Genomic DNA, 25,978 nt, shown 5'->3' with positions numbered 1-25,978 from the left:
CTCAGGCATGCTAAGCACGCACTTTACCACTGAGCTATACCCTCCCCGCCGACCAGCACTATTATGAGAGGTTTCAAGAGTTAGGCAATGACAACTTCCTGTTATACCCAGACAACAGCTGGAGGTTAGGCCAGGACCAGCAGGGGCCCCTCGGGAGAGTGTGTGTGTGTGTGTGTGTGTGTGTGTGTGTGTGTGTCTTGGTCTCTGTGTATCCAAGTGTGTCTCTGATGTATGATGTCTGCATGTGTCTCTTGTGTTGTCTGTATGTGTGTTTGTGTTTGTGTGTGTCTGGGTGTGTGTTTGGAGGTGACCCGAAATTTCCCTCCACCTCTTCGAGAGCTAAGAGAGCTGAAGAGGGCCACCCCTGGGGAGTTTTGTCTGCTGCGGCTGTCCGTGCTCTGAAGACATCCATGAACCAGCACAGGTGAGCGTCAGACACAGACACTGAGTTTCAAACCTGGCGGGGGACCCAGAGGCTGCACAGTCCCACCCCTTCTTTGCCCTAAAATGTGCAGCACAGATTCATTAGTTCAGTCAGAATATTTCAAATGATTTTTTCAAAAAAAATCATTTGAAATAAAAATCATTTCATGTAACCCTCACAATAATCCCATGAAGCATGACTGTCCCCAGCGAGGCTCACAGCCCCTGCTCCTGGAAGCAGCATCAGTGACCTCGCCCACCCCCACCCCGACCCCTGGCCTGGTTTGCGGCCACGGCCAAGTGAGCTGCAGGGACGGTCCCCTTCTAGTTCTCTCCACTGGGGCCGAGGCTGGGGTAGCTCTATTCAAAGAGGCTTGTGGCCCCTGGTGACCTGGCCTCCCTCATGATGGCTGGGACAGCAGTGACCACCCCAGAATGGGCCCCGGAACCCCGAGGACAAAGGAGGGGAGCAATTCGTAACAGCCAAAGCCTGGCCTGTTTCTCTGTCCCCGCTGAGTTCTTTCCCCTGCCCAGCCCGGTCCTCACCAGGCACTCCAGAGCTTGGTACGACGGGGCGTTCCTAGTCCCTGGCCAGCCAGGAGTGTTGTTATCAATACATGAAGCAAGTCAGGCGTCCTGTCAGCCCGACCCTCAGGCTCTGGTTCACCCCACTTCACAGACAGGAGGGCCCCCCAAAAGCTATATGCAAAACTCAGTCTTTCATTAACAGCACCCTGGAGGGGCTTGTGAATGACAAGGAATTCGAGAAGAGAAGGGACCCTCCTTCACCTCCCTGGTCAAGTGAAGAAGCTTTTGCTGAAGGAATAACCACTCCCTAATTACTTTGGGGTCCCCTTTCAGCCAGCACCGGCTTGAGCACACCCGTGCCCTTCGTGAGCACCCAGCAGAGTGGGCTTGGCCGGCGTGCACAGACCCTCAAGTGCCCCCAACCCTCCCGCCCATGTGCCCACACACACAAGCCTGCGCCCCCTCTGATGGGCTGTTGCCTGCCAAGTGGGTCTGGCTGACACTCTTAGGACAAGTTCTCCATCCTGGACCCCCTGGAACAGGTAAGTTGCCCCTCACATCCCACACAGGTGACCCCAGGAGTCAGGGCAGCAACCCCCTCCCATCCTGGGGCCCCTGTTGCAGCTACAAAATGTCTCCAGCCAAGTTTGCAGATCTTCCCTGGGGCCTCGTTCAGATGCCATGTGAAGAGGTGCGGCCCCCACCCTCCAGGAGCCCCAGCCAGTGGAAACAGTCCTGTCAGGCACTGCCCACAACGCAGGGGAGCTCAGAGGAGGCAGCCTGTGCTGTGTCCTGGTCCTGTAGGTGTCGACTGGCCCACCAGGCAAGGCGGGGAGGTCAGTTCACAAAGCAGGGACAGCCGGAGCAAAAGCACATGAACATCCTGGAATATCTGAGAAAGGGTCAGTGTGCTGGGGCTCCCCCTGAACACCCCCAGGTACCATGAGGGCCTGGCACAGAGTCATTCTCATGGCAATTTTAGCAAAAGGATACAGAGCTTAATCAGCAAAGGGAACGGGCACCAGGGTGACGTCTAGTGGAGTCACACAGGATGCGCTTAATGTCTTCAGTAGTGAGTTGTGACGACACGCATGAAGTGTTGCCAACCAGGGAAGATTGGTAGAAACTCAGCACTCAAGGTTTTAATTGTGGGCTGGCCACCTAGGCACCTTCTGCCTCACATTTACCCAAATCCAGAACCCCAGAAGGAAAGCAGTGGTTCAGCACGAACCACGCTGTCGGTACAAACAGTTTAAGCCCAGTGGCTGCTCTTATCAGGAAGTGGTGGGAACTTTCCTGAAATCCAAGTTTCCAGATGTCAGCCAAGGTCCAGCCTGTGGCAGGCCTTTGTCTCAGGCCTGCTGAGTCAGTTCTTCTCTGGATGGTTAGAATGAAGGTGGGGAGGGAGGCCATGAGGCCAAGGGGGCAGATGGAGGCCACATCAGGGAAGGCCTTCTGGATCAAGCTGGACTTGATCATGTGGGTGATGGCGCCATGGGCAGGTGATGAGCTGGAGGCAGGTGACAAGGTCCAGCCTGTGCTTAAGGACTCTCCTTCTGGAAGCTTTGTGGAGGCTAGAGGGGAGAAGAGGCAGCTAGGAAGCTACAGAAATCACCCGGAGTCTAGTTCTGGAACTGAGGTGCACTGGGGAAGCCAGCAGCAAGAGAGGCCTCAAGGGGCAGAGAAGTTGTCTGGCGGGAGGAGGTGGTGCTGCTCTTTGAGGGCCCCGGGGGGGAATTGTTTGAGCCTAGGGTGGAGGCAGAAGGTGGGGCAGGATCCTAGGAGCCTGTCCTGGGAGGGAGGCTGGCAGGTTAGGGGTGGGGCATGAGGTGGGGGCAGGAACCCAGCTCTGGAGGATGTGGGGTGTGGGTGGCGGTGGGGAGAGGCCGGAAGAGGAAGACAGAAATTGCCTGAGTTACAGATAACCTCAGCCACCTCGGGCCCCTAGAACAAAGCTGTTGAGAATTAAACACAGGTACAGGGAGATGGACAGAAAGCGGGAGAGCTGGGCACACTTCAGACAAAGAGGAGGACAGGTATCAGTTCAGTCGCACCCCGACATCCCTCAGCACACCCCAACTGAGCGGCCCCTGTGCGGGCAGCACTGCACTGGGTGTGGAGTCAGGGAACTCACTCCTGGGCATGTCCTGGGGGCTGGGCAGGTTCAGGAAGGGTGACCGGAGCAAAGACAGGGGCAGCTATAGCCAGTGGGGAGGGCTGAGCCCGGGATGGGCTCTGGAAGGGACCCAAGAGGCAGTTTATTCAACCCTTGGGTGCGCAGGCTCACCCAAGGTCACGTCACTCCAAACTGACAGCCCTAGTCTACTGTCTGTGTGCAGTACACACACAGGCATGCCCCAGCTGCTAAAGGCCAGTCCTTTCTTGGACCAGTCTGGTGAAGGGGCAGCCCCAGGCCAGCCCTCGCTGATCTCGCCCCGCCCTCCCATTCTTCAGCATCAAGAAGTCAAACTTTTGAGCCCACAGCACCCTGCCACGAGGCCCTGTGGCCCATGAGATGGCACATGGGAGTCTCTAAGCACCAGGAGGCCCTGGGCTGGCAGCTGCAGGCTCTGCTGGTATGATGCCCGGGGGCCCTTGGAGGAGCTTGCCGGCCAGTAGGACTGAGCTGGGCAGATGACTACATCTAGTCTCTGCAGCCCTGCCCCGTTCCACTTGTATGCCACCAAAGCTGGCCACCCAGATTCCCCCACACCTGGAGGGCTTTGGCTCTCGGCAAGTACAGACCTGCAGGAAACGAGCAGTGGGGGAGACAGTCAGCACAGAAGGAGGACTGGAGGAACTGGGGTGCCCAGACTGAAATGCCCTCAGGCGTGACCAAGGGCCCGCCAGTCCTGCAGCCTCTCTGGGGACACTGAGTGACTCATGATGGAACATTCCTCCCCAGGTGGGCTGCAGTGCTGATGGCTGGGTGCTGAGGGAGGGGGGGCCCCCCTCAGCTCTGTCCTGCCGTAAAAATGCCTACCGGCCACACTGCCAACGGTGCTGTGGCAAGGACTGGCCGCCTCCTGGGTCACGGTGCAGCCCCCTCTCCCCAGGCCTTGGACAGTGGGGAAGGGCGGGAGTTACTGTCACCACTGTGCAGTGGGACAGCTAAGACCTGGCAGTGGAGTGTGTGCTGCGGCCCTGGAGGAGGGAGCTGGGTGAGCGGCGGAGGTTTAGCTGAGGTTCGGGAGGGGCAGGAGTTGTGCTGGGGTGGCTCAGGTTAGCCCAGGGGTCAAGGCTGAAGGATCCGGTGACAGGGCTGGGATGCGGCAGAGGCTGTCCCCACATCATGGGCCTAACAGATCTGGCAATGTCCCCACGAGCTAGGCCCTCTCCCTCTTGTCCCCTCTGTCCCCTGGCTACTCTGCTCACTTTTCTGGTCACCATCTCCGGCAGCCTCAGACTCCCCAAATCTGGGTGAGGGGTCACAAACAGACCCTTACCCACAGTAGGCGCACTGTCAGGGCCCACAGAAATGTTTAAATTATTTTTGTCAGAAGGAGGAAAATGGCCATCACCCAGCCTGGGTTATATTCTTCTTTACAGAAGCACAGTCGCAAAATAGAATTTTAAATATTTTTTTTGGAAGGTGCCCACGAAAGTCATTCTGAAGCCCTGGTCATGAAGGACACTTATAGGCCTGTGTCCCTGCTGGGGCCTCACTGTGCGGTAATGACCTGCTCACTCGACTGCCTCCTCCAGCAGGGCCTTGTCTTACTGTCACAGCGGACACGCAGCGGGCACTGGGCGAATAAGTACATGCTTGTAAGTGAAAAAGTAGTTTATGCTGACTGAGCACTTGCCCTGTGCCAGGTGCTGTGCTCGGCTCCTATGAAGCAGGCACATTACCATCACACCCATTTTACAGATGAGGACAGCAAGGCTAAAGGACTTGCCCAAGTTGTTCACCAGGAAGCCTGAGTGTCAAGCGTGCACCCTGGACCACTGGCCCAGCAATGTCCCTATGGAGGTGGAGCAACTGGTAGGTGTGTCATTTCCAGGAGGGACAACCTCACATAGATATCAGGCAAGTCCCGGATGTCTATGAGTTCTGACCCACGCACCAGTGCCTTCAAAGGCCCCAGTGCTGCCCTGACCTTCCTCCAGACCGCACAGCCCATGTAGACCATTTCTCCATGCGGCCAGGTGCTGTGCTGTGGGGACAATGAGTGATAATTGTAGCTCAGGCTCACTGAGTACCAGGCATTAAGCCATCTAATCTTCATGGTATCCCTGGGGGCTGCGTGACTGTTATTCCCATTCCAGAACACAGCCTGAGAAGTACACTGAGAGAGGGAGGAGGGAGCCATTCCTTCTGCCTTAGGAACTCAGAGGCAGGGGAACAAGCCTTCATGAGACAAGAGAGGTTTGAGTCCATCCATGAAAGATTAGAATTTCATCAGGCAGTGAAGGGGACAGGGCATTCCAGGCCAGGGCACAGCCTGAGCAAAGGGGTGGGAGTGGGAGGGGGGCCTGGGGTGAAGCTAAGGAGGGCTCAGCTGGGAACCACAAGCAAGGTCGCAGGGGGTTTCGGGTTGCTGGCTTCAGAGGCCGTGCAAGGGAGTAGGGTGTTTGAAGATTGAGGAGAGCAATGGTTGCTGTATGTTTATTGAGCATTTATTAGGAGCCAGGCTCTGTAATAGGCATTGGGGAGCAGCAATGACTAAGGCACAGTCACCCATTAGAACCCGGCTGGGAGAGGCCATCTCAGCTGGGGACCTACATTCTGTTCCTAGAGCCCCGGCTGGCCCCAGTAACCTGGATCCAGAATCCTTCCCTCCTTGGACTGGACTTCTCCTTCCATAAAACAGGCTTAACTGCACTTGCCACCTGGTGATGGGGCTCTTTGAGCAACCTGGATAAAAGATTGTGTAAAATAGGAGCCCTGTCGCCAGACTGGGCGGGGTGGAGTAGGGAGCCCACATCAGATCCCCAGAAGGCAGAGAAACAGCCCTTGGGGGTCAGGAGACACCAAGATTCTCTGAGGTTACTGCCTCCTGTCAGCTGTCAGACGTGTTCCCACAGGCAGAAAGCCTGAAATAAAGCCTCCTCTCACCCAGGACACTCTGTCTGTGATGGTTAAATGACAGACGCTGACACCCTGGCAGCTGATGGGCACAGACAGCCAGGAGGAAGATACGGATGTGGCCTTGGCTGCAGGGAAGTGGCTAGACGTGCCTACTAGGTGTGCATTTGACACAAGCATTCTGAGCACTAGTAGGGTGGGTCCGGGCACAAGTATTCGGAGTCATGGGGGAGGCAGACAGGACACGGCTCATTCCACCACCACGTGGGGGGGAATGGGGAAGTCTGGTCTCTGGAAGCTACCTGACTCGCCTCCAAGGCCAAAATAAACCCTTCTCCCTTCTGAAGACCACAGGTGGCACAAGCCCTTTGTGCTGAAGCAGCTCCGCCCCTCACTTGACGTCACCGAGGAAACAGGCCAAGAAGCCTTGTCGAGTTGACCGTCACACAGCCAGTTGCGTGACAGACAGGACAGTTGTTATTATTCGCATTTTACAAATGAGAGGTGCAGTGGCTCACAGAGCAGGTCACAGAGCAAGCCAGTGGTGCCCCGGCCTAGACCCGGGGCCGCAGATTCTGCATCCTCCTTGCTTTTCACCACAGCCCACGCTGATGCGGGACCTCTCAGGGCTGCTGCTGCTCTGGATCTGTGTGTGTGTGGGGGGGGTTCTGTGGCCCCAAAGCACTCGGGTTGGTCCCCTGGCAAGCAGGCGCTGGGGCAGGAGCCAGCTGAGGCTCCTCTCACTGAGCTGTTCCTCAGCATTCCCAGTGCAGAGCCAACTTCTCCATGAAGCAGGGCAGGCATGACGCCCAGGATGCAGGATGCTTTGGGGGCCCCCGGAAATCTTTTCATTTCTTTTAAAACTGGAAGAAGAAGAAAAACTGGAAGAAAAATTAAGTATAATAATGATGAACACTTACTCATGAATCAAGCCTAGATAATAGTCGTCTTTCTACCAATGTGGTGGTAGAAGATAATTTTAAATCTTTTTTATGAAGGAAGGGGTCCCCAAGGCAAAAGGGCCTGGCAACGGAGAAAGGCATCCTGTGGCCCCACAGCAGTGGCCACATTGTCAGCCACCAGGACCCTGTTCCAGCCAGGGCCAAGCTGGCCACCTCCACCCTGCCACTGTTTATGAAATGATGATGGGAGAAAGGAGTGGTAAGAACCGAGCAGTGAAAAAGAGAAGAGGGGTGACAGGAAAAGACTAGACAAATGAACAGCTGCCGGACAGACAGCGGAGTCTGGAAGGACCAAGCCCTGCTGAGGGAGAAGATGGCAGAGAGGCCGGGGCAGCAGAGACGGGGAGGCAGGGCTGTGTGAACACACTCGGCTGACAGGTGCTGTCAGAGAGGATGGTCCAGAAAGAGGGAGGGGCTTGGCACAAGTGTGGGAGCCTTGAACAACTAGGCCAGGAATTTCCCAGGGGCCCTTATGACGGACCCCTATGTGGCTGCTGTAACAAGTTACCACAAATTTGGTGACTTAAAGCAAGAGATATTTATTCTCTTACACTTTAGAAGACCACAAGTCCAAAATCAAAATCACTGGGCCAAAATCAAAGTGTCAGCAGGGCCCTGCTTTCTAGAGAGTCTCTAGGGAAGAAGCCGTTCCTGGCTTTTCCCAGCTTCTGGTGGCTGCCAGCATTCCGGGTCTCATGGCCACACACTCTGCGGTCAGTCCCTTTGCTCCTTCCTCTGTCTCTTATAAGGACACTGGTGATATTACATTTAGAGCCCACCCCGATAATCCAGGATAACCTCCCCATCTCAAAATCCTTCATTCAATCACATCTGCAAAGACTTTCCATGTCCAGTAACATTCACTGCTTCCAGGGATTAGGACCTAACATCTTTGGGGCTAATAATTCACTTACTACAGGCCCACAGAAGCAACACAGTTTACTAGAGGGCTGCCTCCAGCCAGCCTGTGGGCCTGGCCCTTGCCTGAAACCAGTGGAAGGCACGCAGCCTCTTGCTTTACAAACCAGCACATCCTGGGAAAGGTCCTCAGAGAGGAGTGAAGCCGGCTCTGCAGTGCAGGTGGCGGGATGTGGAGACTCCCCTGGAACTGGCGAGGACAGAACCAGGGAGTTAAGCACCTTGAGGAGAAGAAGGTGTCAAGATAAGGCCCCTCCCTACCTGGACACTGACTCTAAATCTGATTTGAATTCTTATTTCACTCATTCCACGTTCAGCAGATGCTCAGACATGATCCAGGCCCTGTGCCAGGTTCTGAAGTGCCGGCCCTTGTCCTCAGGGAGCTCGTATGCAGTCTAACCCCAGAAGCAAGCACTGTTGTCTTCAAGATGCTGTAAGTGCAGGTGAGGCCCCTCTTTTCCAGGTGGGGCAATGCAGGCCGAGGGAAGGTGGGTTGTTTTTGTCTGGAGTGGACTTAGCATAAGGGCTTCACATTTCTTCACTCTCCTACCCCAGCACCTTCCCGTCCGGTCTCAGTGGTTTTGTCGTTTCTAGTCTCTTCCTCTTGGCACTTTAAAAGTGAAATAACGACACTTCTCCCTTACAAGAGCTTGCACAGGAAGTAACTCCTCCCAAGCTGGGCCCTTTCTCTGCATCTGTAGAGTTGGTCAGTGGGGAGCCAGGGCAGGGACCCTTGGAGTCAGGCAGCATTTTCTTCATTTAGTATTCAGCGCTCATTCCACATGCAGATCTGAGAAAGGCAGAGGAACAGGTAGCCATCCTCACCTTCTCGGCACCAACTGTGGCATGCTTCCTCCTTAAAACCCATAAAAGCTTCTGCCCTGAAATTTGGGGGCCCTGGGGTCAGACTGGGAAGCGGCAGAGCCTTCTGCCTGATCTGGAATCCCCAAGTCAACCTTGAAATGGAAAACACGCAGGCTTGGGTGTAGAGAGAATCTTCTAATTTCAATTTTGCCTCTTTAACTGTGTGACTTTAAGCAAATCACTTAAAAACTCTATGAACCCGTTTATTTATTGTAAAAAAAAAAAAAAGTGTAGAAATGCCCAAAAGAACACTTGTGCCTCCAACAATCATTTGAGGGTTCAGTAAGGGCCAACTAGGTGCTACCCCTCCCAGTGGGCCCTAGGCCAGGGGTCATCAGCCTCCTTATTCCCTTGGGCCATCCTCGGGGAGGCTGTGCCCCCAACCATAGTGCCTTTAGGGTCCTGGCACCCCGGCCCTGTGGAGTCAGCTTGCTGAGCGCTGGAACCCAGAAGGCCGTGAGTGGGGGGAGGCTCACGAGGCAGCGCTAGTAGACGGCTCAGGTGTTTTGAGCCACCAGCTCCGGAATCAAGTGCGCAGTCAGGCCCGGCCGAGCCCCTGCTGGCAGACCCCAGTGGAGTCCTCCCGCAGCCAGGTGTCGCTCCCACGCCGGCACCTCCCACGAGCAGACTCTCGCCTGGCCGCGCCCCGCTTGCGGGGCCCACGCGGCGGGCGGGGCGAGCCGGGGGCCTTTGTGTTCAAATCGTCCAATGGGCGGCGACAGTGGGCGGTGACGCGGGGAGGGGCCTGGCCAATGGGCTGCGGCCTGTCAGCGTTGACTGACAGGCACACACATACACACTTGGCCACGAGCGCGCCGCCTGGCCCCACTCGCGCAGCGCCGTTCTGCGCGGGCCGTATTGTCCGTCCGCCCGCCTGCCCGCCTTATCCAGCGTCGCCGCTCCCAGCTTGCCCCGGACCCCCGCGCCGAGCGCTGGTCCCCGGACTCTGACGCGGTAAGGGGGGGGGGCGCCTGGGCGACGCGGCGGGCCTCCGACGTTCCCGGCCCTTCCCCGAGCAGCGGCGGCAGCAGGTAACAGCCGGCCGTGGGCCTCTGGCGGGCGGACGCGCGGGGCGAGGGTGGTGGGCTGGCCTCGTCCGCCTCCCCTCGGGTCCAGGACCCGGCCTGACCCCGGGGTCATCGTTGGGCGGCACCGGCCAGAGCCAAACTGCCCAGGCCTGGTTCTTCGTCTCCGGGCCAAGCTGGGCCGGGCTCCAGCCCCGCCCGGCGCACGCCCCTGGGCCGATCGGGAAGGGTCAGCACTATGCAAAGGCCGCCCTGACTCATCGGCAACTCCCGGTCCCACTGGTCAGTCCGGAGGGCGGATGTCTCCAGGCGGGACTTCCCCGGGCCGAACCTCCCCGGCAGGAGGGGAGAGAAGGCCCCGCTGTCCCAAACTGGCTCAGGGCAGTGCCTGCGTTTCCGTGCCAGTCAGGCAGTTTCCAGGGGCAGGCAGTTCTCTGCTCCTGCCGCCGCCTGTCAGAACTCTGGGAATAGGAGGAAGGACCATTTTGTTCAGTTCTGAAAAAAAGAAGCAGCAGCCAAACAAAACAAATAGGGGGCGGGGGTGTGACTTAGAGCGAGAGGCAGGGCAGGCGCGTGGTTGGTAAATAACCTCCGCAGGTTCAGCCAGTAGGAAATGAAGGGAGAATGGAGATAGCACCTGGAGATTTTTACAGGTCCCACGAGGGAATAAAGTGCGAAAACGTCCTGCGGAGGACGCCCAGGATCTAGATTAAGTCTGAAGACTGGATGGATACTGCCGTAAAAGTTTGTGACGGGGGCGCGGAAAGATGGAGCTAAGAAAATGATGTGGTTCAGCTCACTCGTCGGGAGGGATGTTTTATTTGAGGGTTTCTTAACTGACTGTATTTGTGTGTGAGGTGGGGGGGGGTTATTCTGACTCTCCTATAGGCTCACGTCTTGTTTTGTTTTGGAGGATGGACCTTGACCTGCATTTTGTGAAACCCAGACTCAGTGGTAAACAGTTTTGTGATAGCCGACTGTACGGGAAAGACTAAAAGGCACCCCTGGGAGGGTGGAGGCAGACTGCTGGCGGTTTTCAGCACCCCTTCCCCCTTCCACACACAAACACACACCTCCATCTGAATATTTATTTATATTTTTGCCAGCGGCAGCTTGAGTTCTGTAGAAACACACTGCTTTGTTCCTACTCCGGGGCAAAAGCTTCAACTTCAGCAGGGCAGGGCTTAAGAGGAGGAGCCTGTGTGGGCCTCTGGAGCTTTCAGGTGGGGAGGGCAGTAGTGGGGGTGGAATTACCTTATAAGGAGTGGAATCTAGAAAAAGACCCAGACCTAGACCCAGACCCAGACCCTGCTGTGGCTACTATCAATATCACCTAAAACTAGGGCAGGATGCCAGGTGGGCCTCCTACCTGTGAAGACACCAATAAGACCAAGACATGAGGCAGCTTGTTTTGCAGAAGAGGACTTTCTAGAATTCCTCAGCTGGACTAACCAGATCTTCTGGTTTCTGTAGTCTGAATTGGGATGTATTAGAGCCTATGGCCACCGCACAACCCAGAGAACTAGTCATTTAAGTATCAACCAGGAATATTAGGTGTGATAACAAGTTGCAAGTACTAGGGACTCCTGAGCCAGCTGAAGTGAAACAGTTACTTTGTGATACAGGCCAGCAAAGGCAACGTGTTCACACTGCTCACGCTGGTCTTCGAGATTTTGAATTTGGGTTTCTAGAGCTGAAAAGTTTATGAATCCTCCTTGAGTTGTAGAATGCCGCGCTTTACCAGATCTTTTCGCCTTGGCCTCCTTTGAGTCCTTGTTATCAATTCCAGAGCCTTGGTTTCCCACCCACGTAGTGACTGATGTGGTTGGAAGAGATTGACCGTAATCCCACACTCATACTGCTGCTCCACTTGACTGTTTTGTTAGTTTGTTAACAAGTATTTGTTGTGTAACAACTCTGTCTGCAGCCTGTTCTGAACATATTGGAGGCTATAAAAGACTCTAGTTGGAGACACAACAACACACTCCGGAAACAACTTGAAAACTTTTTGGTAGAGTGGAAAGGCCCAGGCCCTGCTGCCTGTCAGATCTGAGCTCAAACCCTGACTCTGTCACTTACAGGCTGGATGGCTGTGGGCAGGTTACTGATCACCTTAGTGTCTCAGTTTCCCCCCTTGCACGATGGGAGTAATGACACCTCCCTTGCTCCCTTGGTCATAAGGATCAGAAATGGGTATGTAAGCAGCCGGGTACCTGGGATGCTTAATAGATGCCCCATCTCACCCACATCTCGGGCTGTTTTTGTTGAACATACAGGAGGTGGTCTGTTTGCTGGGGTCCAGTGCCTTGTCTCTCCTCCCCTGGGGAGGGGCTGAGAACAGCCCCAAGCCTCATGTGGCCTCCTTTCTCTCCCAAGACTTCTTCAGGGGCAGGGTCCTCATCCCACCTCATCATGTCTCGACGAAGCCAGCGCCTCACGCGCTACTCCCAGGGTGACGATGACGGCGGCAGCAGCAGCAGTGGAGGGAGCTCGGTGATGGGGAGCCAGAGCACTGCGTTTAAAGACAGCCCTCTCAGGTAGGGCTGCCCCGCCCCCAACCATGGATCACTCTGACCACACAGCATGTGGCTTGGGCGGTTTACTGCATAACCTCTTCCTCTTGCAGCCTTTGTGGGCAGAGGTCAGACATCCATGTCCAGTCCGAGGGACATGCACACCTATGGGGATGCCAGGGCTCACGGCTGTGTCCTCTCCCCGTACTATGAGCCAGGCTGCTGCCCTCGTGTTCAGAGAACAGGAAGTGGGGAGAGGCAGCTTCAAGAATAAGCCAGTCCGGAAACCCCAGAACAGAGAGCCGGGCTCACAGGAACCCCTTCTGCTGTGGATGGATGGGTGTGCCAGTCTGGCTATCCTCCCAGCCCCACACCCATGTGTCACACCATCTATAGGGCCTCGGTAGGGCCAGCGAAGCAGCTGAGGAGAGGAGCAAGTCCGAGGGGCACTGGGACACGAGCTTAGGCAGGCCCCCGCTTCAGCCTGCTCTGCTTGCAGCCGGGAGGCCCGGATGGCAGCCCCTGAGGCTTTGACTAGCACTAGGAGGCTGGGTCGGATTTGCCTGGGTTTTCAGTGGGTTGTAGAAATTACTAATCCATTAGGAAGCATGAGAGAACACTTTGGCTTTGAAGTTAGAGACCTGGATTTGAATCCTGGCTCCATCACTTACTGATGATGTCACCTAACTGCTTGTGAGATATAGAGATAGTGGGAGCAGAGAAAGTACCTGCTTTGCGGACTAGACAGTCAGCAGATGGAAGTTGTTAGTTGCCCAGCAACAGGGCCGACCCACTCACCAGAGGAGGGCAGAGCAGCCGCTTTCCCATTCCCAGCCAGGCTCACCTGCCTGCTCCCACCTCCCCTCTTCCTGGCTGATATCCCACAGGACGTTGAAGAGGAAGTCCAGCAACATGAAGCGCCTCTCCCCAGCACCGCAGCTGGGCCCTTCCTCCGACGCACACACCTCCTACTACAGCGAGTCTGTGGTCAGGGAGTCCTACATAGGCAGCCCCCGGGCCGCCGCCCTCGCCGCCTCCCTCACTAGGAACTCCATCCTGGACGACCAGCTGCATGGGGACTCCTACTGGAGTGAGTGTCCACCACCTTTCTCCAAGGCCTTTGCTTTCTCTGCTTCCTCTGGAAATTTATGGTCCAAAAGTCTCCCCCGGGGAAATTTTCAAACCACTGCTGGGCCAGAAGTGGGGCTCCCTGTCTTTGGAAACCCTTGGAAGAGCAGCCTAGTGTCTGAACTCCCAGGCCCTTTAAGATGATAAAATAGCCACTTTATCATCTTAAAGGGACCAGTCCCACCGCACCTTCCTTTGGACCCAGAGAGCTCGGGAGGGGCTAAGAGCAGAGTCCATCTGCTTATCAGAGTTGCTCCCCAGGGTGTCCCCATAAGTCCCTCTGGAACACCCTCCTCAGGGCATCTCGGCCCCAGGAGAACCCCACATTCTTCCCTCCGCAGGTGAGGACCTGCGGGTGAGAAGGAGGCGAGGCACAGGTGGCACTGAGAGCAGCAAAATCAACGGGCTCCCTGAGAACAAGCTCTCTGAGGACTTCCTCGGGTCTTCCTCGGGCTACTCTTCCGAGGATGACTACGTAGGTAGGGGACGCCCTCCCTCCCTAGCCTCAGGGAGATGCTCCACCAGGTTCCCGGGCTGCTGGGGAGGTGATGGGAAGCCAGGAAAGGCACCCCTGACAGCTTGGGAGAGCCCAGTATTTGGCTGGGCATCCCTGCTATGCCACCATGGTACCCTGAGCCCAGGCCTGAGTGGCCCTCAATACACTGGGCTGAGATTGCCCTGGCCCCACATGGCCTGAGCAGCCTGTGGCCAATTCCCTTGTTTCACTCATTCCCAGAAAGGGTTTTAATGTGGGATTTCACATGTAGGAGGTGCTTGATCCCCTAGTCCAGTTCTGATCAGTGGTTTGAAGATTGCTGGCGAGGAGAGGGAAGCAGACACAGACTTCAAGGGAAATAAAATGTCAGAAGCCTGGCACTTCATTCTGCCAGCGTTTACTAACCTGCTAGCTGCCAGCCTGTATCATTTGGGGGCTCAAAGGAGAGTGACACAGGGTCTCAGCTCACAGTCTAAAGGGGAAGACAAGTGACAGTCTCCATGTCCCAGGGCTCTTAAGAGTGAGGACAAGCTGAGCTGGTTCCCTCTCCTTCCCTGCAGGTTACTCAGAGACAGACCAGCGGGGTTCAGGTTCACGGCTCCGAAACGCTGTGTCTCAGGTGGCCTCTTTTTTCTGGATGGTGGTCACTTCTCCAGGTGGGTGCTGGCTGCTCTGGGCACGTGTTTCCACTCTCTCTGGCAGCCTCTTGCTCCCATCTCTCTGCAGTCAGGCATCCAGCCCATTACAAAGGGACTGTAGGACCGTGGGGGAAAGCTCCTTCTAGAGTAATCACTGGGAGCCAGGAGCCTTGGGAGCACCCTCATTTGGAAGCTGGATGGAGGGCATTGGCAGAGTGGGCAGGTGGGATTATAAGAACTGGGTATCGGAGAACAGGACACAGGCGCACTGGCAGTCAGGGCCAGGGTAGGGGCAGGGAGGGCTGCAGGTGGGGACACACGGGCCGATGGCTCAGGGTGGCACTTAGGCTCAACGGGCCCTCTTCCAGGCCGGCTCTTCGGACTCCTCTACTGGTGGATTGGCACCACTTGGTACCGCCTCACAACAGCTGCCTCCCTCCTTGATGTCTTCGTTTTAACCAGGTGAGCAAGACTGAGAGGGAATCAGAAGGCCCCAGGACAGAAGGGGCCGACGAAGCATCTAAACTGGAATGTGGTTGTTTCTCTGAAGGTTTTTCCCAGTTAACTTGCACCTTTTACTAGTGAGTGTGGAGTGGGTGCAGAGCCCCTCCCTGCCTGACAGGCTGGAACTCAGAGTCAGGTTTTGCTCCTTGAATCGACAGCTCTGCAGGGAGTATTCTGGAACACAGGTTCTGATTTCTTCCTGAGCACTTCCTGCTAAATGCCAGCCCAGCCACTTCTGAGTCTCAGACGAGCCTGGCCCTCCTCCTGCTGGCCAGGCCTGAGGCTCTAGGCAGCCAGTGTGTTTCCCAGAACGTTCAGCTTCCCAATTGGCCGTGGTGATCTAGACTCCTGGTGTTCAGCACATCGTGTACAGAAACCATGAACAGGTTTTGCCTGAGGATACTTTAGGTTTGCTCCCCAGGTCCCTGACCTGGCAGAACCAGAATTTGGGGACTGACCCTTGGGCAGAGGAAAGAAAACAGCCAGGAAGTCAGGGTCCCTCTGGCCATAATCCTGGTTGTAGTGGGCAGCTAGCTATGTTGAGAAGAGGGGCAAGGACGGATTCATGTCACCAGAAAAGGGTCCTCATTTTTCTAAAAGAAAACATTGTTTGTTTAAGGAGTTCCGTGGGGTTTTTTGGGTTTTTTTTAAATATTTGCTTGCTTAGAGGACCTCTTATATGTGAAAGTTTTAGGTTATTCAAAGGCCTCAGTTTTTATTTTTAATACAATCAATAAAATTCACAGAGTGAGAATTGTCCCCATCACTCCAAGCAAGCCCTTCAGGTAAAGCCCTGAAGCATCTAATCTGGCCCTGGCAAGACAGAGGCTTGAGGGCATTCCCTCCTAGGCTAGTTCAGCACTCAGGAAAAAGTCTCAAAGAACCTCCTGGAGGCACAGAGAGGCCCTGGCGCCCTCCTGACACCTCCACCTCCTCTCTCTCCCCTCCTGTGGTCCAGGCGTTTCTCATCCCTGAAGACGTTCCTGTGGTTCCTCTTGCTGCTGCTGCTGCTGACTGGCCTGACCTATGGTGAGCTTGCCCGCTGTCACAGGAAGGGGTTGGGTGAGAGCTTGTAGAGATGGGCTGGCGAGCTAGAGGGGCAGGACAGAGTGTGGGCCGAGGCTGGTGCAGAGCAGAAGTGTGAAACCTTGAGGGATAGTGATTGCCTACAAAAAAGGGAAGGAGGCAGGGTAAGGGGGGTTGGATCCAGCCTGGGCAGCATCCTGTCTGCCTCTCCTGTGTCCTCCGCTGGCCAGTGCTGCCACATTCTCAGGATGTCCGGTGGGTGGAAGGGGAAGTGCCCCGATCCACTGATTTTGTCCTTGGTTTGGGCTGCTATGCCAGACTGCCTGACATGTCTCAAGCATCCTTGGAGCCCCCAGGGCTGGAACATGCCCTAGTACAGGCGTATTAGGGTAAAAAGCAGGGACTCTGACACTGTTATGATTAGTAGTCATTTTCCTCCATTCCAAATCAGGACGTAGTCTGGGTGAGTGAATAATTGTTACATCAAGTTCAGTCTTCAGCTATGTTTAAGATCAAGACAATGAAGTAGTAAAAAGAAGTAAGAGCCCCTTTTGGCACTAAGATGCCTGTCATCTACAAGATGCTCTACATTGTCTGCCTCCAGCAGGTGCAACAGGAAGCACATGACTACCAGACTTTGAGTCAGACCCTCTGGACGGGCCCACACTTACTGCTCTCCCTGAGCTGGTCACTCCACCCCTGTGCCTTTCAGATTTTCCCTGTGCATCTCCTTGTGACACCATCACGAACTTGGCTCCACCAATCCCACAAGGGGATGGTGAAACAAACTGAAATAACACATGGGAACATGCTTCCTGAACAAAATGCTATAAGATTATAAAGGATCATTATTATTTTAAGGGCAGTGCCCAGTTTCCACTGGATATGAACACACTGTTCTTGTAACAGGAAACAGAAAGGAAATCCACACTTGGAAAAATGTTCTACCTTAGTATAATTAAAGAAATACAACTTGAGTAGATGCTAAACCCATAAAACCAACTCTTAAAAAAAAATAAAGCATGGTCTTTAATTGTAAATTGGTAAAATTGAGCCTGGGGGGCATAGGGGCAACTCATGAAATTGTGAAACTCACATGAAATTATCAAATCAAAAGTTGAACACATATGAACAATAATTACAACTATGTAAAAAGTGTGGAAGTTCAGTGATAGAGGTGGGAACAATGTAGAGCATCTTGCAGATGCGCTGCTGATTAGGCTGTGGTCCTCGCCCTTGCGCACCTCCTTGCTTGTGGCCCGGGGCCTGGGTAACCATCCTATCCTCCGTTTGCAGGAGCATGGCATTTCTACCCCTACGGGCTGCAGACGTTCCACCCCGCCCTGGTTTCCTGGTGGGCCTGCGAAGGGCAGCAGTGGGCAGCATGAGGTGTGGGGGTCCAGAGACTCGTCCCCACATTTCCAGGTGAGCATCTTAGGTCGCAGGCTGCCCCTCACAATGTAGGTACCATCGCAGTCCCTGCCCATACTCCTTACACACAGCTGGAGAGGTGCTGCCTCGTCTCCCAGGATACCCCTTTTTCTACTGTTTGGGATGCAGGTGTCGGGGGGATGTTTTGTCTGCACTTAAATATGACTCAAAACTGTCCAAAAGTTATTTGCCATCTTAAACACAGAAAACAGAAGGAAAAAGAATCAGACAAATCATCTTATCTACTTTGTTCCTTTTCAATAGAATTTCACAGGGATTTACTGAGCACCTTCCATGAGTCAGGTAATGTCCTGGTCTGTTACCTGTTACCACCAGATACACCCCCCCCCCAAATCAGTGCCTTTAAAGTATCAGCATTGGAGTAGCTCATGAGTCTGCAGGTCCTCTGGGTGGCTCTTATGGTCTGAGCAAGGACAGCTGATCTTGGCTGGGCCCCTTCGTGTGTCTGCGGCTGACTGGTGGGTCAGCAGGTGCGGGCTGGCCTAGGGCTTGCCTAGGCGGGCCATCTTCTCCATGCACCTTGGCTGTCCAGCAGGCTAGCCTGGGCTTGTTCTCAGCGGTGGGGCAGGGTTTCAAGAAAGCAGAATCGGGCCAGACCTTGAGGCCCAGATTCAGAACCAGCACACTGTCACTTCTGCCATGTTCTGTTGGTTGAAGCAAACCTCAGAGCCAGGCCAGATTCACAGACAAGGAAAAACTCCACCTCTGCGAGGCTGCATTGCAGAGGGCACAGACGCGGGGAGTGGCCATTTTTGCAACCTGCAGAGGCTAAAGATGGGTCAGGCCCAGGCCGTGCCTGTGGTCTGGTGGAGGGTGATGAGCACACAACGAGAATGTGTGTGTGCAGGTCCTGGGGTCCAGAAAAAAGTGTAAAACTCAGTGTTCCCTATTTGTAAGTGTTTGAACTTTGCTTGCATCCCGCTGAATTCAATGTGGTATCACGTTTTTAACCATTTATTTTGGTGGATTTTACTTTCCCAAATTTACTTTGTATTTTACAAAACAATGACATGTCATCTTTAACTTTTCCTTTTTTGAGCATTAGTAAAGATATCAACTGCAATTCAATTTCAGGACTACTTTATCTTGTAAAATGGGGGAAGTAAAAAAATGAACATATCTTAAGCCCAACCTCTACATTCAGTAGACTCCTGCCTTTTAATCGATATTTGACAGACTTTCATAATTTCATTTGGGTATTTCTGGGATTCTCTTCAGGCAGCACTGTTGTCATAAGTCCCTCACCTCTGTGGCTCTTCCCTCCCCGCCCTGCCAGGCTGAGCAGCGCATTCTGTCCCGGGTACACTCTCTGGAGCGGCGCCTGGAAGATCTTGCTGCCGAGTTTTCCTCCAGCTGGCAGAAGGAGGCCCTGCGGCTGGAACGCTTGGAGCTGCGGCAAGGGGCAGGGGGCCAGGGAGGCAGCGGCGGCCTGAGCCACGAGGACACCCTGGCGCTTTTGGAGGGGCTGGTGAGCCGCCGAGAGGCTGCCCTGAAGGAGGACTTCCGCAGGGACACCGCTGCTCGGATCCAGGTGGGAGAGAGGAGCTGGGCGACACCCTGGCTGTGTGGGGTGGAGGAGGCGAGGCCCTGCCCACCCTGACACGAGGGAGATAGCAGTGTGTCATTCGGGGTCAGACAGCTCTGCCCCTTGACAGTTACTCACCTTCTCTAAGCCTTAGTTTCCTCTTTAAAATGGAGACTCTCCTGTCTGCCCGCCCCTGGTTGTGAGGACACGAGCGTGCAGGGTACCTGGCACGAGGCCCACGTGGGTGTGGCACACCATGTAGGTGTGTGGTAAAGATCAAGAGGAGTCTTGCATGTTTCCAAGAAGCACTGCAGCAGAAAGGCTGTGAGCTGAAGTTTGCAGTCAAACAGGCCTGGTTCGAATTCTAGTTACACCACTTACTGGTTGTAAGCAGTTCTCTGAGCACAACTCGTAAAACCCTCAGCCTCTCTCCTATGCCTGGTAGGAAGAACTGGTCACCCTGAGGGCAGAGCATCAACAAGACTCAGAGGACCTCTTCAAGAAGATTGTCCAGGCCTCCCAGGTTGGTGGGCTTGTGGGCACTTGGGGCCTACAGTGGGGCCTGATCAGTTCATTGTCTGTTCTCGGGCTGAGAGAGACAGCTGGGTCCCGAAGGGCCTGATTAGATGCAGAATGAGGAGAAGAGCATGTAGCCTCCTGACTTCTGCTTAAACTGAATCCACCTGGGCTGGAACACTCTGCGGGGATGCCCTGGGAGTGCGCTTGAGGACAGGAAGGGCTACTTTCAAGCGGCCTGTTGTGTTGTGTGTAACGTGCTGAGTGAATGGGTGAACTGGTGAGCGCCTAAGTGCCACAGATGCAGGGTGAGACTCCTGTAAGGACCTCACTCAGGAGGTCAGTGTCATGCTTGCTGGAACAGTCAGGAGGCCCGGGATGGGGATGTGGTTAAACAAAGACCCCACAGGGAACAGTCCCTGCTCTGGGAGACTGATTGCTGTGAGCCTGACGTTTCTTGTATTGGTCCCTTCTTCCCGCTTATAGGAGTCTGAGGCTCGACTCCAGCAGCTGAAGTCCGAGTGGCAAAGGTAACAGGCACTGCCATCTAGCCTAGGCCTGCTCCTTCCCACCCCCACCCCCTGACAGGACTTGGGGAGCAGAGCCCCACAGCAGAGTTCTGACTGTGCTTGAAGCAGAGAGGGAGGTGGCTGAAAACTAGCTCAGGCCCCCTGCTCAGAGTCCGTCCTTGAGATGCAGTGGAGGTGGGGCGGGGGCTAAGGCACTGCAGGATTGGGATTCACGGGTTCTCTGATGGGCATACTGTCTTCTCTGTACAGCCTCGTGCAGGCTGTCTTCCCACGCCCCAGACGTCTGTACTTGTGGAGGGTGTGAGAGCTAAGGCAGAGTGAATTGTGGGTCTGGGCTTAGAAAGGGAATGGGATAAGAATTCGCTCCTTGGGACAGGCAAGCCAAGTCACAGGCACCAGAGCTGCATTCTACAGCCAGAACTTCCAAGAGCAGGCCTTGCCCTCCCCAGTGGGTGGTGGGCAAGCACTTATATCAGGTGCCAATAGGGGATCCTCTTGTTTCCCCAGCATAGCCTTACCCTCACCGGAGATCCAAGGCTTACTCTTCTCTCTTTGGGAGTAGGATGACCCAGGAGTCCTTCCAGGAGAGCGCTATGAAGGAGTTCGGGCGGCTGGAGAGCCAGCTGGCAGGCCTGCGGCAGGAGCTGGCAGCCCTGACCCTGAAGCAGAGCTCGGTGGAGGACCAAGTGGGCCTGCTGCCCCAGCAGCTCCAGGCTGTGCGGGACGACGTGAGTTGGAACCATCCAAGTCCCCTGCTGAACACCCCTCCTCTGAGACAGTCCTGGGAGTCTGCACAGCAGAGAGCCTCTTGCCCCTGTAGCCTTAGTCCCACAAGCCCCCACTTTGGACTTAGCACAGCTGCTGGCTTTCTTTGACAGAAGTTCTGCCTGTTTTCTCATTGATTACGTGGAGGGTTCATAACTCGCATCCTTGTGGCCTGAGCAGGCATGCGCGGGCTCTCCCCTTGCAGCAGGGTGCGGGTTCCCTGTGCCCTCTACCCAAGCCTAGCACCACCTCACCCTGGCCAGGGCTGTGCCATGGCGGCTTCCACTGTCCCTGTGAGCCTCCCAGAGTGAGACCTTTTTTTGGTGCCTAGGTGGAGTCTCAGTTCCCTGCCTGGATCAGCCAGTTCCTTCTCCGAGGTGGGGGAACCCGTACAGGGCTCCTTCAGCGAGAGGAGATGCAAGCTCAGTTGCAGGAGCTGGAGAGCAAGGTCCTCGCCCACGTGGCCGAGATGCAGGGCAAGTCGGCGAGGGAGGCCGTGGCCAGCCTGGGGCTGACACTGCAGAAGGAAGGCGTGATTGGGGTGACAGAGGAGGTGAGGACTGTATGTCTGGACTGCCCCCGATGGATAATCTGTTCCCCCGACACACACACATTGGTTTGGGGTTGGTTTGGGAAGGTGCGCATATGCCTAGGTAAGTGACATGATTATCTGGACACCAGCATGGTGCAGGCGTAGGAGGGCTCAGTCCATGGGTTCCTGGCTCCTAACAGTGGGGGCACAGGGGTGGAAAAGTCTCTGAGTCCCACTACTACTGTTCTGGGTGCCTGTATTTTAGCAGGTGCACCACATTGTAAACCAAGCTCTGAAGCGCTACAGCGAGGACCGCATCGGGATGGTGGACTATGCTCTGGAATCAGGAGGTGTGTACACCTGTCCTCCCTTCCCCCACACTGGCAGGCCCCCTGCATCTGCCAGGGCAGCCGTGGTGCTAGGCAGGCAGGGCTTAAGATCAGCAGAAATCACCCAACCCAGAACTCACAACAAAGGCAGATGAAAACTTGGAAGAATTCAGGATGTCCTGAGCACCATCCCTGGCTGGGGAGGAGTTGATGCTTACAGCTGCTCTGTGGTCTGGGTTAGGTGTGAAGACTGGCTCTCAAAGAGGAGATGGGCAATAGCAGTCCCTGTTCGGGTTCCCTGAGCTGGCGAGCCAAGCGGTTGTCGGGGTCTCCCTCGCAACGCAGGCACCCACCCTGTCTTTCTTTCCTGTCTCAGGGGCCAGTGTTATCAGTACCCGATGTTCTGAGACCTACGAGACCAAGACGGCCCTCCTCAGCCTCTTTGGTATCCCCCTGTGGTACCACTCCCAGTCTCCCCGAGTCATTCTCCAGGTAGGCACCCAGTGAGGACAACAGTGTGAGTGGGGCCCTGAGCACTAGTTGCCTGGGTGACTGTCCCTTCCCAGGTCAGCGAGAGCTGCACTCAGGGCTGGCTGCCTTTGTGACCTGCTGTGTGTTGACCCAACTTTCTTCCTCTCCAGCCAGATGTGCACCCAGGCAACTGCTGGGCCTTCCAGGGTCCCCAGGGCTTTGCTGTGGTTCGCCTTTCTGCCCGCATCCGCCCCACTGCTGTCACCTTAGAGCATGTACCCAAGTCCTTGTCGCCCAACAGCACCATCTCCAGTGCCCCCAAAGACTTCGCTGTCTTTGTGAGTATCCCACCTGGGGGGCCAGAGGGGCTGCAGGAGGACCCAGGGAGTCTCTGTTGAGGATAAAGTTAGGGTCATTCTTTGGCTGGGAGGAAGGGAGCAGATACGGAAGAGATGGCGCCAAGGTGGGAAATGGCATTTCCTCAGGCTGCAGAGGAAGAAACCGAGGCCTAAGGCATTAAGTGACTTGTCACAGACCACAGGACAGCCCCATGTCCAGAGCTCAGGCCCCTGCAGTCCCCGCAGAGGCTGGTGCCTGCCCTGCCGGCTAGGAGGGGGCCAGGGGGGAATCGGGAGGTAGGGTCTTCCTCCCTGGTGGCCAAGGCCCACGTATAAGAGCAGGATCTTCCCTCCCTTCTTCACTCTCTTTTCAGGGGTTTGATGAAGACCTGCAGCAGGAGGGGATGCTCCTTGGCCAGTTCACCTATGACCAGGATGGGGAACCCATTCAGACATTTTATTTTCAGGTATGGGATTCCATTTTGCTAGCAGAGGGGGCATATTTATTTTCCCATCCACTCAGCAAACGTTTTGAGTACTTACCCTAGGCCGGGCACTGGGGGTTCTGAGAAGCCCTGCTTTCCCACAGCTCAAGGTAAAGAACAGATAGCTGTCCAAGTGGCGAGGGAGAGGTGCCCCAAGTAGACATCAGTGCAGGGGAGGGGCCCCTTCCAGATGGGGGTGTTGGGGAAGGCTGCCTGGAAAGGGCAGGTGTCTGAGGAGCATGCCCTGCTGGGCCTCAGGCAGCACAGTGTGGCTGGGGCACTGAGAGGGGCCTCTTGCCTCAACCTGAGTGGGCATCAGTCTTCTAGGCCTTTGTTAGAAACACAGATTCCCAGTCTCCAGCTCAGGTGAGTCTGTGGCAGGTGGCCTGAGCGCCACCCAGGCAAGTCCTAGTGTGAAGAACTGGGTAAGGTGGAAAAGGGACAGAGGCAGGAAGAGAGGCAGGCCTGGCAACCAGGCCAAGGAATTTCAGCCCTCAGCTGAAAATGAGCAGAGGAGACAGAGGCCTGGTAGGAACTTGAGAAAATAATTCTGCTTAATTCAGAGTAAAGGAATTCTTCTTCAGCATCAACATTATCAAACCCTCCATGAAGGTAGTTCTGTTCATTGTGAATAATGAGCTCCTGTGAATTTAGCCCAGTTTGGGATGAATCATGCTGGTGCTCAGCTACAAGGCCATCTTCATGTGGCCATGAGCTGACCTTGAGTGCAGCCTTCCATGGGTTGGTGGCCCTTGAAGCCTCTGGGGCCCCTCGGCCCACCAGCTGAAAACTGCTCCAGGGTCTGAAGCCCGGTTCTCTGCAGCGGCCTGGGCAGGAGGTGTGTCTGGCCTAGGTGCGGCTGTCTCCCCTCTGGTCTGCTGTCTGTCAGTGAGGCCTGAGGACTCTTACCCCTGCCTTCTCTACCCAGGACCCTCAAATGGCCACGTACCAGGTGGTGGAGCTGCGGATCCTGACTAACTGGGGCCACCCCGAGTACACCTGCATCTACCGCTTCAGGGTGCACGGGGAACCCGCCCACTAAGCCTTCTCTGAGCTGCCGGCCAGCTGGGAGGCCAGCGCCTCTCAGCACGTGCCCCCTTCTCTGGGGGTAGGTGAGCAGCACCCCTGCCACTTCCCCCACACGCTTGAAGCACACTGACTTCCAGGAGCAAGAAAGAAGAGCCCTTGGCCCAGCGGAGATAAGAAAGAACACGCAGGCTTTTCTTGACTGGCGGGCAGCTCAGTGGGGACAGCAGGCTTCGGTGTCTCTCTTCGTTCTCTGCTCTCTGCGTGCCAGGCACCGGCCACTACTCCTGGGAGGGTGTATATATGTAGCAAGTCATGGGGAATGGAGGCAGGGAGAGACAATGAGTGCACGTGTTCCAGCAGAGATGGGTGAGACCTGCTTGCCCCTTGCCCGAGGGGAGGGTCAGCATCCAGAGAGCTGCTGTTGTAAATGAAGCAGGTGCCAAAGCCGTCGGTACCAGGCTGTGGCCTGGGGCAGCTGAGCTGCGCCCCCTCCCTAGGCAGGGAAGTGAGGCCCTCTGGGAGGAGGGTGCTCAGGGTGCAGGTTGGGACTGGTACCCTGGCAGGAAGCTCCTGGGAGAGGGCAGCTGGGCTCCCCCAAAAAGCTAGTGCCAGCAACCTAGGGGAGCTTGGTCCATGGGTTTCCTGAAGGGCTTCTATACACTGTATTTGTCCTGGGTCAAGGTGAGCCATGGGGCTTCTTGTACCCTAGAAGGTCTGGCTCCTGTGAGCTTCTGAGGGCTGCTGCCTGTGTGGCTGAGGCTGGAGCCAGCCCTATAGGATTCCCTTCTGCTGGGACAGTACTTGCTTTCTCTCTGATGCTCGGACTGGGGCACTCTGCTCCCCATTTCTGCTAGGGCCTGCCAGTGTCCCAGAGCAAGCTTGCCACAGTCCCCCAGGGTGCGGGGAGCCCTCATTCTTTGAGGCCATGGCCATCTGGGGTCAGCTAAAAGTGTAGGGAGCAGGGGACTCCCTGGACTCTGCATTGTTGGCTCTACCCTAACCCTCATCAGGCCCCTGATGTAAGAGGCCCCTAACCCTCAGCCACCCTGTTGGGGCTTTCTCAGCTCTTGCTCAATTCTGTTTCCTTTCAGACTCATTTTCTATGGGGGGTAGGCAATCAGGGGTGGGGGGCTGGGTGAAGAAGGTGGGGGCTGACGTGGGCTTTTGGACCCAGCAGTCCCTGATGTATTATGTATATATTTTTCAAGGTCTGTTTTTTTAACTGAAAAGCTAAGGGCTTGATTCCTAGCCCCGTTCTGTGGGGCAGTGGGTGATTTCAGTTCCTTGTAACCTGGCTGCCAAGAGGGGCTTGGGACACTGGTTCCAACTCTGGGTCATTCTGGCCTGTGGGGAGGGGGCAGGAAAGGCTGCTGTGCAGGTGGGCGCCCTGAATGGCTTCCTGGAGGATGGAGCTGGAATGAAGGCAAGGCTCCCCAGCCACCCTGTGGTCCTCCAGCACTGGCCTCTGCCCCCAGACAACCAGGTTTTGCGCTCTCCTGTCACAAATGCTGCACTGTTGGTTAATTTTTTAAATCTCCAGATTCTAATTTATGCCTATGCAAAAAATAAATTATGCCCAGGATTAACGGAGTGTGTGGTTTTATCTGGCCATTGTACAGGGACTCTGTTCTTGGGGAAAAGAGAATAAATTCTTAGCCAGAACAATGCCCCAAAGACTTATTCCTAAACTTTAGAGAGCAAAGCCTCTCAGCTAAAACCCAGCTGAGATGGGATCTGAGGCAGGCCCTATTCCCGTGACTCTGGGCTCAAGGGTTGACAAGAGAAAGAAGTGAGGTGGCTTTATTAGCCATCACTGATGTCCCATTATGAAGCAGAAGGCTCTTCCTGGGCCTCTCAGTGCCATTTGAGCAGAAGGTAGAAAAAGTTACCACTTCACCACTAAGCTTGTCCACCATCAGTGCAGCAAACCCCCTCTGTGGGAATTACACTTA

At 55.3% G+C, this 25,978-nt stretch overlaps 1 protein-coding gene across 1 annotated transcript; it reads left to right on the top strand.

The window, feature by feature from the left end:
* The first annotated feature begins 9,505 nt into the window (after positions 1-9,505).
* Positions 9,506-25,612, top strand: SUN2 (Sad1 and UNC84 domain containing 2). Its single transcript, XM_032492259.1, is given in 19 exon segments — positions 9,506-9,678; positions 12,126-12,286; positions 13,150-13,352; positions 13,732-13,869; positions 14,447-14,542; positions 14,893-14,986; positions 15,987-16,057; positions 17,351-17,415; positions 17,417-17,479; positions 18,783-19,037; positions 19,477-19,554; positions 20,034-20,077; positions 20,640-20,805; positions 21,174-21,395; positions 21,640-21,724; positions 22,080-22,195; positions 22,345-22,512; positions 22,887-22,979; positions 23,926-25,612. Coding segments are annotated over 18 exon segments (2,196 nt in total). The 5' UTR covers positions 9,506-9,678; positions 12,126-12,161; the 3' UTR covers positions 24,040-25,612.
* Positions 25,613-25,978: the final 366 nt, after the last annotated feature.

Source organism: Camelus ferus, chromosome 12 (genome assembly GCF_009834535.1).
Source record: "Camelus ferus isolate YT-003-E chromosome 12, BCGSAC_Cfer_1.0, whole genome shotgun sequence".
Classification (NCBI taxonomy): Eukaryota; Metazoa; Chordata; class Mammalia; order Artiodactyla; family Camelidae; genus Camelus; species Camelus ferus.
This window is presented reverse-complemented; position numbering and strand designations above follow the sequence as displayed.